The sequence below is a fragment of the Carassius carassius genome, chromosome 39 (genome assembly GCF_963082965.1).
Source record: "Carassius carassius chromosome 39, fCarCar2.1, whole genome shotgun sequence".
NCBI lineage: Eukaryota > Metazoa > Chordata > Actinopteri > Cypriniformes > Cyprinidae > Carassius > Carassius carassius.
In genome coordinates, this window is record NC_081793.1 from 28806458 (window position 1) to 28821078 (window position 14621).

Sequence of the window (14621 nt, forward strand, 5' to 3'; positions counted from 1 at the left end):
TAGAAAACGCTGCAGCAGAAAGTTTTAAACAATTAGTATTTTTTGTAACCTTTCCAAAAGAATGTAAGCTTATTTTTGCACTTTTATGTACCCATAATACTATCATTTGCTATGCAGATAAAGAATGTTTTTATTTTATGATTGCTTTTTGTTCGAGTGTATTTATGTCTCTCTTCCTTGTTTTTGTATGTTTGTACAAGTTTTGCAATAATAATAAAAAAGAAAAAGAAAAAAGTAATTTTTTGTATAAACGTGAAGCCAAAAAGAGTCAGTATTTTAGTAGAGTTATATGATTATGTGAAATTATACGGTATATGATATGATTATGGCCATTTAATGTAACTCATTCCAAATGTATATATATATATATATATATATATATATATATATATATTTTTTTTTTTTTTTTTTATACACTTATTCAGTCGTTCATTCATTCATCAAAAAATAATTTTGTTTCCCTGTCAGCGCTGCAGTTCTTCTTGACATCCACAAGATGGCAACATTGTCAGCATAACTATTTTTTATTTGTAATACTGGTATCTTTTATGTATTTTAACTAATTCACTAATTTTATGTATTTTAACAACCATATTCTGTAAATTATGCATTTTATTATGTTAAGTCACAACAGTGGTTTCAGTTTGTTAGCTGCATGTCAATGTCGATTTTATTTTTAACTGAAATTTTTTTACTTGAATGTTATGAAAACTTCAAAACATATGAAGTATGATCTCATAATTTGAATATACTGTAAAACAGAGTGTCAAATTGTAGGCCAGCCAGTCTTTCAGAACTACATTACCCATAATGCCCCGCCGCCGCGTCACCGGAGCTCAGCAGAGCATCCCGAGGCTCGAGCGACGAGCAGAACGCGCAAATGATGATTTCTGGCGTTTTCGTTCGCTGTAGGTGATGGTCGCAGGCCGAAGAGGAATCGTTCGTTATGGCCCGAGCCGTGGAATATTTCCCGACGGTTGTTCTTTAAGTGAGGAATGTCAGCTGCTGTTTCTTCCATCGGGATTCACGCGCAAATTGTAGGAAGATGAAGAAGCAATTCAACCGAATGCGACAACTGGCCAACCAGACCGTGGGCAGGTAAAACACCTTCATCTGTCACTCTCGCTGCCGCTGATGGGCGACTCAGGAATATATGATCAGCTTTACCTTACTCATTAACATATGCATGTGTGAAAACATGATGCTTGGAATGAGAGAGATAGAATCGGTCTGGATCTGATCTGATGTGTACAGCGGTCCTGATGTGGGCCTCTCGAGCATCCTTCACCTGTCCTGACCCCAGACCCATCCATCTATCTATCTATCTATCTATCTATCTATCTATCTATCTATCTATCTATCTATCTATCTATCTATCTATCTATCTATCTATCTATCTATCTATCTATCTATCTATCTATCTATCTATCTATCTATCTATCTATCTATCTATCTATCTATCTATCCATCCATCCATCCATCCATCCATCCATCCATCCATCCATCTATCTATCATCTATCTATCTATCTATCACACATTGATATGTTTGTTTTGTGTGTTTCAGAAGTGTAGAATTGCTTTATAGACTGAAACATTGTATATATATATATATATGTGTATATATATATATATATATATATATATATATATATATATAATAATTATTATATACAAAATTATTCTAAAATATTATTTTAGAATATAGTTTTATTAATAATTTAAATTAATTTTTATAGCTTGCTGAAATATTTCCATATATTATTTAAATTTACATTTACTGTATTTCAGTTAGAAATTTATGTTTTTCCAAAATGATTTTAAATTTAATCTTAGTTTTAGTTATTTCAGTGCATCAGGACAAAAATAAGAAATATTGTGATGGCATCTAGCTTAATTATATATTTTTAATATTAAATTTTTTTTTGTATTATTTAAATATCTAATAATGTTAAAGTTATTTAAATATTTTATATTTAAATATTTTATTAAATATATATATATTTTTTAATTTAGTTTCAGTTTCAGATTTTATAATAACCCTGATTGCGATATATATATATATATATATATATATATATATATATATATATATATATGTTTTATGTGTGTGTGTGTGTGTGTGTGTGTGTGTGTGTGTGTGCTCAGTTTGACACAAAAAGTTGTCGACTAACTGGTTCTTATGCCTGTCAAAACTCTTTTCTTTGTATTCATTAAAGATTTGATTATATTGCATTCCAGTGGTTTTATTCATACTCTTGAAGTGTGTGTGTGTGTGTGTGTGTGTGTGTGTGTGTGTCTCGGTTACTACGGCAACATGATGTGATGCTGTTGTGGAGATTCCCTGGAGATCAGTGACTAATGACGGAGACGAGGGACGCCCAATTTAATGAAGGACACACGGAGATCACGCCTTCCTAGATGCTTACACATAACAGTATGCACTGCAGTGATATTAAATTATTTAGATTAACCAAAATGTATGTTAACGGTCGGCTGGTATGGATATGGGTAGATTTTGAAACTGTTAATCAGGTTATTGTTTCTGTGTCATTGAGAGGTTCGAGCCACATGAATGCTAAAAACTTGATGCTTACATAACAGTAACCTCTGATTAATTATTAATCACGGTGTCATACGTCACGCTTCCCCAGCTGAGGGTTTCACACAATGCAGTGCACTAACGAGTGAAGACGCATGACGGGAAAGTGCAGTTTCCTGACTCAGAGACCTGCAGTGCATTAGACACTGAAGCTAGACGTGTGATTGAATACAGAGGTTGTTATTGGAGAAAGGTCAATCACTCTGTGCACATTTGATTGCTGTCTTTTATTGCATATAACAATTAATCACTCAGAGTAAGACCAGGGACATGAATCAGGAAAGTAAACAAAGTGGGTTTTGAACTCATGTGACTGTTTTGTTTGAATTCTTTCTCTTGAATGCAGATGGACTGAAAACAGCACTGTAGGAGAATAATAGCAGCGTGCATTAAAAATGCAAGTCATTGTGTTTAAAGCACGGGCGGATGGCTTGTGAGGCGGATGGCTTGTGAGGCGTCTGACGCTGTTATTGTGCTCTAATGCGTGTTGAATGATGGAAGGGTAACACCTTCTTCAGACTCGACATTGAAACTGTACGAGATCAGACTGAGCCAAATACAAACACCCCATGAAACCAGATTTTTGCAGCTTGTAGCTCATATCATGTTCTGTTTATACAACTAATAACTCAATAAACATTTCAGAAGTACAGTTGCATATAGAGACTGTAATATAACTATTAAACTTCTGTGTGCAGATCTATGCAGTGAGCTGTATAATTGTTGCTTTAAATGACTTGTGAAACAAACACTGGAGATCTTTTGAACTCTGATTAATTAGTGCTTTCATTAAGGAATAATTTGAATACAAACAGAGCAGATAAAGGAGTAGTTCAACCAAAAATGTGCACACTTAGGTCACCCGAGATCAGGATGAGTTTGTTTCTTCATCAGGTTTGGAGAAATGTAGCATTGCATCAGTGTCTCATCAATGGATGCTCTGCAGTGAACGGGTGCCGTCAGAATGAGAGTCTGATAAAAACATCACAATAATCCACAGCACTCCAGTCCATCAGTGAACATCTGGAGAAGGTTTAGAAATGTTTAAACGCTGCTTGATCTGTGCAGATTTCTCTCCTGATTCAGACCAGTACACTTTTTCACTGGTGGAAGTGTTATTTTCTTTTACTGCTGTATTGCTGCAGCATGAGTGTGGTTTTAAATGTGAATATTTAGTCGGTGTGCAGAAGAGCATGAAGCAGCTATTTCAGTCGTGTTTTAGGTTTATATTTGCTTCTGTCTGACAGTATGTCATGGACTCAGCCGGTTGTCTTCTCTAACAGCACCATGGGAGATGTTTCTTCCAAGAAAGCAAAACCTCCATCTGGTTGGGTCGCTCGGTCACAACAGATCCTGAAGCTCGTGTATTTATAATTTTTTGAAGTTATTTTGTCTGGATGACCATTTGGTCGGGCTTGAGACTGAAGAACGGCTCTGTTCTCACAGCCAAACATCCTGTGGTGTTTCTGACATCAGTTTGTGTTCGAGCCGAACATGAGCTGAATGTCCATTCATGTCCATTCATGTGCATTTGTTGAACTTCACATGCAACTTTTATCATATTAACATGCACACTAATATTAATTGGAATTGTGCAGTTATGTAAACACTGGATATTCATATCTTTATCTGTTTGTTTAAAAAGAAAGGTTACGTCCAACAACAGCTGCAAGATACAGGCAGAAATGTGTTTTTGATATCGATTCTTTATGCACGGTTTATGCAAATGAGTTTAAATTAGATTTTGGTCGTGCATGAGAATAAACGAGATGAAATTGCTGTGCAGAATCAGTACAGATGCATCTGAAGGAAGAGAATGTGCATGCAAACGATGAAGGTCATTATGCTGATGACGTGTGTTGGTTGTGATTCAGACAAACACAGCAATGTGACGTATCTGGACCGGAGACTGGTCCAGTGTTTGTCTCGTCCAAATCGTGCGATCAGTCTGTCCGGGAACTAGAGCATGCTGGGAAACAGAGAGCCACTGGTCATTGGGTACAACGGGAGGGTTTGGACTTGTGTGTCGACTTTCAAAACTTTAATTTATTTGTACAATGCAAATATTAGAGCTGATTGATTATGGCAAAATTGTATTCACAATTACTGGAAAATTATGTAACATAATGATTCTTTGAACATCATTCCATTATTAAGGTAAAAAAAAAAACACTTTAACAGCAGATGTCCTTTAACTTGAAATATAATTCAACTGAAAAACAAATAAAAAAATCAATGTATAAATGAAACAAATAAATATTATATATAAATATAAGTGATAAATAAATATAAAAAATATATATAATGCAGTATATTGTTATATATCAATTATTATCATAAAAAGTTATGTATAATATTTATTTGTTAAATTTTTATATAGATTTTTTTAATTTGTTTTTTTCAGTTTAGTTGTATTTCAAGTTAAAGGAAATCTTTTTTTTTTTAAATATTTTATTTATATATTTAAATTAAATCATTACATCTCCACTATTAATTTTTACAATTGTTTTATTTTCATAATTGTTTACAAATTGTTTGCAAAAATCACAAAAAATACATCTGACTAGCAAATATATTTAAATGATCCAATCATGAGGTTTTTGATCGTGGACGATTAAAATATCTCCACGATTTGCTTGTGAAGAATTATGTTAGTATTGCTCGACAGTGGTTCAGTTTACTGTACAAGGCCCCGCATTGACCGGATTCTGTCAAGAAGAAGGTTAAGTCAGTCGGATGAGAATCAGCGGCAGGAAGAAACCCATAGTCCGCAGAGAATCAGCACCCCTGGGAAAGAGGAGGAAACTTCAGGCAGAACCACCAGTCCAAGACAACAACCAGCCCACCGCAAAAAAGAAAACATGCAAGGACGTAAGCCGTTGGTGAAATGGCCGAAGTCTAACAGCAAGGAGTGGGAAACCATTAACACAGAATTAAGCCTTATCCTAAGTAATATCAAAGGATCAGCCGAGAAGAAGCTGGAGAAGATGGGCGACCTTATCTACAGCTACGGCGAGGAGAAATGTGGAGTGAAGGAGAAAGTCCGAAAGAAAGACATGCTTCCCGCCCCTAAATCCCGTCGGCTGCAAGAAATCCATCAACTTGTGAAAGAGAGGCGACGGCTAAGAAAGTTGTGGAAAAAGGCAACAGTAGAAGAAAGGGAAGGTATCAACTGCCTTCAAAAGGATCTAAAGCACAGGCTGTCAAAACTCCGCCGAGCTGAAAGCCTACGGATGCGCCGGAACAAGAAAGAGAAAGCCAGAACCGATTTCTATAAAGACCCTTTTAAATTTGTGAAAGGCATATTCACAAAGGAGAAGAGTGGATCCCTGAAAACATCAAAAGACCAGGTTGAAGAGCATCTGAGAACCATCTATACTGATGATAAAAAAGATGAACCGATCAGTGTCCCCATTGACATCCCTCCAATATCACCACCACAACATCAGTTTGATATCAGCCCTCCCAAGCTGAGTGAGGTGAAACAAGCAGTAAAAAAGGCAAGATCGGCATCTGCACCAGGCCCTAACGGTGTACCGTATAGTGTCTACAAGAACGCTCCAGATGTTTTGAAAATCCTGTGGAAAAACATGAAAGTGGCGTGGGACAAGCAAATCATCCCGAAAGCCTGGCGAAGAGCTGGAGGGGTGTTCATCCCAAAAGAAAAGAACTCAACCACCATCGAACAGTTCCGCCAGATAAACCTTCTGAACATTGAAGGCAAAATATTTTTCAGTGTGTTGGCACAACGACTGACACAGTACTTAAAACAGAACCACTTCATTGACACATCAATCCAAAAGGCTGGCATTCCAGGCTTTTCTGGATGCCTTGAACACAACAGCGTCATATGGCAGCAAATCCAGACTGCAAAGAAAGAAGGGAAAGATCTCCATGTCTTGTTCCTTGATCTGGCTAATGCCTATGGTTCAGTCCCTCATTCATTTTTGTGGGCTGCCTTTGATTTCTTCCAGGTGCCGACCACAATCACAAATCTAGTAAAACACTACTTCCAGGATTTACAGTTTTGCCTTACAACATCAGGCTTCACCACAAGTTGGCAACCGCTGGAAGTAGGCATCATGGCGGGTTGCACCATCTCCCCATTGGCCTTCACTATGGCAATGGAGATCATTATTAGAGCCTCGAAATGGGTCGTGGGAGGAGAACGACTACAATGTAACCAGAGGTTACCACCAATTCGAGCCTATATGGACGATCTAACAACACTCACAACAACTGTCCCCTGCACCAAGAGATTGCTGGAGAAACTTCATATAAATATAACATGGGCAAGAATGAAGTTAAAACCCAGTAAGTGCAGAAGTATCTCCATCGTGAAAGGCCAAATCACAGACCAAAGATTTTATGTCGGCGGAACACCTGTCCCAACTGTCTCAGAAGTGCCTGTAAAGAGCTTGGGGAGATGGTATGATGCAAAGCTCAAAGACACCAAGCAGTTTGAACAACTAAAAAATGATACCAGCATGTACATGGAGCGCATCAACAAGACCTTGTTGCCAGGAAAACTCAAGTTATGGTGCTTTCAATTTGGCATACTCCCAAGACTCTTGTGGCCATTAACGGTGTATGAGATCCCCATCACCAAGGTTGAAAAGTTAGAACGGCTGATAAGCACACAGCTGAAACAGTGGCTCGGAATTCCACGTTGTTTAAGTTCCGTCGGACTTTATGGACATGGCAAGTTGGAGTTACCAATCACAGGGCTCGTGGAAGAGTTCAAATGCACCAAAGCAAGGCTCGTCATGACCCTAACTGAATCTGAGGATGCAATCATTCGAACAGCGCCCCCCCAGGTAGTAGCGGGAAGGAAGTGGATTCCATCAGAAGCTGTTCAGAGTGCAAAGTCTGCGCTTCACTTCAGAGATGTGGTTGGACAAGTTCAGCATGGGAGGGCAGGGTTCGGACTCATCCCAAAAACTCCTCTGTGGCATAAAGCAACATCAGTGCAGAAGAGACAGCTAGTGGTAGAAGAAGTCAGGAGACAGGAGGAGGGAGAGCGACATGCCAAAGCCGTCTCAATGGCCAAGCAAGGGAGATGGACCAACTGGGAGTGTCTGGAGAAAAGAAAGATCAGCTGGCGTGACATCTGGCAGATGGAGGGAGCACGGCTGAGTTTTGTCATCAGAGCTACATACGACCTACTACCCTCCCCCCAAAATCTGAAAGAGTGGTATGGAGAAGATCCCACCTGTTCCCTGTGTCAAGTACCTGCATCCCTAAGGCACATTCTATCAGGGTGCACTACAAGTCTCACCCAAGGGCGCTATACTTGGCGGCATAACCAAGTACTCAGAGAGCTGGCATCAATACTGGATCAGAAGCGAACCACCACAAACAATCTCCCACAAACATCGGCAGGACAGGTCAATTTCACAAATTTTGTACCAGCTGGCCAGCATCAAGAGTATAGAACAACACCTAAGGATGCAAGCATCCTGCAGTCAGCGCGGGATTGGAAATTGGAAGTGGACCTTGATAAGAAGCTTGTGTTTCCCCCAGAAATAGCGGCTACAACACTCCGGCCAGACATGGTCCTGTGGTCTCCAACAACAAAGCTGGCATATGTTGTGGAATTAACAGTACCATGGGAAGAGGGGGTTGAAGAGGCCTATGAGAGGAAAAAGAACAAATATTCCGACCTGGCAGCTGAAGCATCCCAGAATGGCTGGAAGACCAGCATCTTCCCAGTAGAGGTGGGCTGCAGGGGATTTGTTGCCACTTCTGCCACCAGTTTGCTGAGAAAATTAGGGGTGAAGGGTCGCTCTCTCCAACAGGCCATCAAGTCCATGTCAAGTACTGCCGAAAAAAGCAGTAACTGGCTCTGGATTAAACGTAAGGACCCCAACTGGGCAGCAAGGTAGAGACAGATGGTATGCGGTCAGGCTTAGGCCCGACTCAGGGAGAAGGGCGCCCCTGCCAGCAGAGCCCACCAGGAATATGGAGGGTATGGCATGGAGGGGGGTGTACCTGGGACGCTGGGTACACCGTTGAGCCTTCTGGAGACGTTGTGGGCCTCAATCAACGAAACGTCGATGAAGCAGGGTGCCCACCTGATGACCCCAATGACATACCTTACCCTCCTTTTCGCCACTCCACACCGATTGCTACTATCAAGAGTTTCCTACTAAAGGGATTGAAACATCTAGTTCTATTAGCTATACACACACAAGGCCACAAACAACTGTTTTTTGCATGTGCTTTAGAGTCTTGCTTGTTAAACATTTCATTTGCGAGCGCATACACACTAAAAATCCTGTCAAACAGCTGCTGATTACTGGAGTGAGATATCTTTTGCTTCTGATGGTGCGTATACTGTCAAAAACACACAAGGTTTACACATAAACACAGTTGGTCATGTCTAAAGTAAAAGTAAACAGAGAGAAACACATGCATGTCTGAATATTAGATGCATGTAGCTCTTAAAGTGACAGCAGTCTAATAGTACTAAACATTAGTAATGTGCAGGGCGGGTTGGGGCGGGTTAAGAAATTATACTTTATTTGCGGGGCGGGCTGGGGCGGGCCAAATAATTTCATAAAAGCGGGACCCGCGGGTTGGAAAAAACCCGACCCGCGCATCACTACTAACATGCTGCCGCTTGTCATTAAAGGATTAGTTCACTTCCATCATTTACCAGAGATGTTTATTCTGGATGTGAACTGATGCTTCGCTGTAAATCAACAGCATGTTTTATATTTACAGCTCTGTTTGACCCTAATAAAGAGTCATTAGCTGAGCTCGTCTGTTAGTGGCACTAATTACTGTAAACCGTACTCACCTAAGTATGGAAATGACAATATGTTCCTTATGTTCCTCGAATGGCTTTTATTACGCTCTCAGAGGTTTTATTTACTATGTGATGTGAAGCTTTCGTTCTAGCTGTAGGTGAATGCGACATGAATCTCCTCCTGCTGTTGTGTGTGTATGTGTGTGTGTGTGTGTGTGAATAAAGACTCCACCGAGCTGAACTCAGATCAGTCGTGATCCTGCAAACTCAGTTAACCTTGAGGAGCTCAAGTACAGGAATGGAGCTTTTCCAAAGCAGAGCCAATGGACGGATGAGATACATGCAGTGTTGTTTAAAAGAATCACTCAGCCTCAAATGCAGCTTTTCTGACTCTGTGTGTGTCTGTCTGTGAATGAGTCTGTGTGAGTGTGTATATCTATATACAGTATACACACACACACACACATACACAAATATGTTATTACATAAATAATCAAAAATTTTCTGAGAAACTGACAAACACGCCCCTATCTCGGTAGCTCCGCCCCCAAACATGCTACACACAGGCACCTCCCCCTTCATGAGTGACAGGCCACAAGTGTGTTTTGGCGCTCGGTCTGATTGTGTTTCTCAGAAATCGTTAACTGCACCTTTAAATAGACTATTATAAATGTAATATTAGATGAATTTGCTGACTGCTAATGCTGGAGCTCTCTGCAGCGCTAATTCAGTTAGACGAGACGGAGGAAAGGAAAGTGGAGCACAACCGCTCATGTGTCTTAATGTGCAGCCGCTTGTCTTCCTGTGAAACGATGGAAAAGAAGGAAGAAGAGAGAGAGAGAGAGAAGGGGATGCTGTCATACACAGTATAAAGAGTACAATAGTGTAATATTATTCTACTGTAAATCAGCTGTGTTCTGTGTGAATCTGTGTTAAAGTGTAATTTATTTCTGTGATGCTCCGCTGTATTTTCAGCATCATTCCTCCAGTCTTCAGTGTCACATGATCTTCAGAAATCATTCTGATAAGGCCGCATCGTAACTGAAACAGAACCTCTTAAGTGTCTCCAGGCAGCTCAATTGCTTTTAAAAGTTTGCAAGCGATAATGCAATATCTTAATAACCATAAAAATACACACAATGGATGTTTAGTTAGATTAGACAATCTTATGAATTATTATATATTTTTTAATTAGTTTTAATTATCTGGATGTATTAATTTTTTGCATTCAGTTATAGTATTATGTTCAGTTGTACTGTTAATTAAGTAATTAAGTAATTAATTAATTAAAATGTATTTAATAAAAACATTGTATTCAACAATGTTTTGTAATTTTTTTTTTTTTTATATTATATGTTTAGTATGATGTTTAATTAATTATATTTTTGGTAGCTTTTGATATATATATATCAGTATATATTTTATTAATTAAACACCAAGAGTGGTTTTTTCATTTCAGAATTTTTTTCAGTATTTTGTCAGATTTCTTTCAGAATTACATTTATTTTCCAAATAATTCTGTTTACATTTCTGAAAATATTTTCTTTCAGATATATGTATTTTCTTTCAGAATTAAATTCACTTTTCACTTTGTTTCATAATTAAATTTCTTATTATTTTTTATATGTTACATTTTTTTAATGAACTTTTTATTGATCATCTCAGACGTTCTTGTCAATGTCATTTACATTAATGATTTTTTTCTTTATGAATTTCTTGGACATTTTAATGACATTGAAGGTCAGTTTAGCTTCTCTGTCTTTGTGCATCAGATTTGTATTTTTCACAGAGCTAGTTGCAGTGCATTCTGGGATTGCTTGCCTGGACACACGTAATGCTGATCAGAACCCTATCATAGCTTGTCTTAAAATGCCTCGTACGATTATTAGCTCCAGTGTGAGATCACAGATCTTGATGTAATGGAGCTCTGCTGATGGATTTGTGGTGCAGCTGGCCTGAAGGCAGACGCTGTGAAACAGTGAAGGTGACACGTCTCCTGAGAGAACAGGTGTGAGTCTGACACAGGTAACCTGAGAGTGAGAATCCGGTTTAAGTCACACACACACAGCCGAGAGCTTTATATAGCCGTCGGACTCCCGCTGAACCCATCACACACACACACACACACACTCCAGCAGCCTTTGAGATCTTCATCAGCTCCTGTCTGTTCTTCTGACATCTTTATCAGAGTCAGACAAGGAGCACAAATCGCTCTCAGTCATATTTCTCTCATTTTTGGTAGCTTACAGAGCAGAACGCTTTCTATTTGCAGGCTGTGTTCATTTATTTAATAATATTCAGGTTTAGTATTAGGTATACAATAAACCAATAAATTAATTAATGAAAATACATTTTATATAAGCAGTTTCTTCTATGATGAATGTTTTCAATTTCTATCTCAATTATATATATATATATATTTTTTTTTTTTTCGGAATGATATTTTTTAGATAACATTTAAAATTACTTGTTATGATGTATAGTAAAAATACTTTATGGTCATCTTCTCAGATATCATTATTTAGCAATTGCAATGTCATTTGCATCAGTGATTTCTTGAAAATATCTGAAAATATTTAATAATTTTTTATGACGTGGAAGGTTCGTTTAGGTTGTTAAATCTAAAAAACATGATTAAGAGTATTTTGGACGGTCAAGGTATATACAAAAATACATCTGCATCTGATGATTACTTCTGTTGAAAATTGTATAATATGATATGATATGAAAAAATTAAATGGCAAGTTATTTTTACAATTAAATCAAACCTTCTGTTGAAAATTGTGCAATATGGTATGAAAATAACCGATAAACCCTTTAAAAGAGCCTCACAACTGCTGCCCGTCTCAGTCTGATCTCTCAGAGTCTGATTCTGCTGGCCATCATCCGTCTCTCTGTCGGTGTAAAGCCATGTTTGAAGTGAGTTCCTCTGGTGTTTCGGTTCTGCTCCTGTGGACTCGTCCTCTCCTCGCTGTCCTGAAGACTTTGTGTCTGCTGCTCGCTCTTACTCTGGAGCTTCAGACGAGTGTGATAACTCTCACTCTCTGCTCTCTGAATCTGTGTTTACAGGCCTCTGCTGAGTGTGTGTGTGATCCTGTCTCAACGCATGGACAGAGAGAGAGTGTGTGTGTGGACATATGGCAGGCTCCCATCAGTGTGTGTTTCTCTCCACCAGTGGTGTATGTTTGTGTCTGTGGAGCATAACAGACACACATGTTCTCCTGCTGGAGTTCAACAAGCCTGTGAACACACACTCACACACACTTATACAAAGTTGTGTCCTGATATGTCACAAACACATGCCCACACACACACACACACACACACACACACACACACACACACTCTCTCTCTCTCTCTATCACAAACACATGCCCACACACACACACACACACACACTCTCTCTCTCTCTCACACACACACACACACATGCATTTTCTTGAATCTTGCCTCTTGAATATGAATCTTTGTAAGTTTCAGTAAATGTTGTGTGAACATTAAGCTATAAATATCCCTGTGTTTTACCTCAGTGTGTGTGTGTGTGTGTGTGTGTCTCAGAGGAATGGGTGTGTGTGTGTCTCAGGGGAATGGGTGTGTGTGTGTGTGTGTGTGTTCTCTGTGTCATTCTCAGGATGCTGTAATGTGAAGCGTGGTGAATCAGTGACTGATTTCATGAGAATTCAGAGACTCGTCCGCTCCAGTGTTATTCTGTGTGTGTCCGCTGTATTTCAGTGTGAATCAGAGACGACTCTGACTGAAGTGTGTTTGTGTGAAAATGAGAACCACACCTGCCTTTCATGAGAACACACACACACACACACACACACACAGTTAGCAGGTGAGCTTCCGCTTTAATTAGATTACACACACATAAGAAGTCACTTTACGTAACTGAGTGTCAAACACAGATGGGACGAGCGCTGGTTAATGGTTGTTTGACGTGTGTTTGTTTGCTCCACCCAGCTGTGCAAATGTCTGAAGAGGAATAACACCGTCTCGGAAAATCCGAACTTCAGTTCCCACAGTCGTGAAAAAAGGGAATAATCCTGTTTGTGATGAATGCAGCTGATTTTAAACATGTTTTACCCATTCTCCTTGACACCTTGAAAAGTGCATGACTTAGAGTTAATATAGCTTGTTTCTAATGAGTGTATTTTTTTATTTTAACTTGTTTATCCTTCAAAATACACTCATATTAAAGATATATCTATCTATCTTTTTTGCTTTCCAGGTAAAACATCTAAAATACTTCAAACAAGATCAATGTACAGTATGTACAATGTACAGACAAAGGTCTGTTTGTGAATACAATCTCAATGAAACTAAAAAAAGGAAGAAAGAAAGAAAAGGAAAATCAGGGGAAAAAGCTCTGGTGTACTTCATGATAAACATTGATCAAATGCATCAAAGTTCCTGCTGCACACAATGCTATATTTAGCACAAGCCATATCTGGATGTTGTAAAACACGGTAAATGACTCTTTCTATTGATAACCGTCCAGCATCACAGCGTTCATTTTCCCTTCTGTGGAACATCTTTATGGCCAGAGGATCATAAATGTGCTCCAGTTCTTCTAAATGAGTTTTCATTCATGAAGATCTTCATTATTTGTTTGGTTAATGTCTCAGATGATGACACGGCAAGCTGTAAGTCATCGTTATCGTAACCAAATTCGTAATATTTTATGCAGTGTTGCTTCTTAAACATGAACTGTTTATGAATTTAATCACTCATTATAATGACTTTAATCTCAAGATTTTTTTTATTACTGCTTGGCCCTAATCCTCTTCTGTATACGTATTTATCTTAGTTTCGATTTTAGGTTTAGGATTTATGTTTGGCTTATGGTTACTTGCATGTAATTATCTATAATTAAATTATGGTTATTATAATAGTAATTACATGTAACGTGTAACAAGGACAGCTTAAAATAAAGTGTTACCAACTATATTTGAACCCCCAAAACAAACAAAAATACAAATTAAAAACATAATTTCAGTTTATTGTACTAATAATAATAATAGTTCATTATAGTTTATTAACTGACTTTTAAACATTCTAATACAGTTTTTTATCATTGTCATATATCATAAAAATCATATTTTTAAATATAGCATTGAGTATTTTCACATGCAGTTCGTTGAACTCTCATAAAGCAAACAGTTTACATCTGCAGCCGGCTAGACAGCTAGCACCTCCGAGCCATATATGGAGAGAGGGGCGGGGTCTTCAGAGCTCATTAGCATTTAAAGAGACATGCACCGAAATAT

General features: G+C 38.4%; 1 protein-coding gene across 1 annotated transcript in view; it reads left to right on the forward strand.

The window, feature by feature from the left end:
- The first annotated feature begins 823 nt into the window (after positions 1-823).
- LOC132121744 (rho GTPase-activating protein 44-like) overlaps positions 824-14621 on the forward strand; it is a 33627-nt gene continuing 19829 nt past the window's right edge. The window contains exon 1 of the mRNA XM_059531482.1: positions 824-1098. Within this exon, the coding sequence (XP_059387465.1) occupies positions 1046-1098 (53 nt within the window). The 5' untranslated portion in view covers positions 824-1045. The remainder of the gene's footprint in view (positions 1099-14621) is intronic.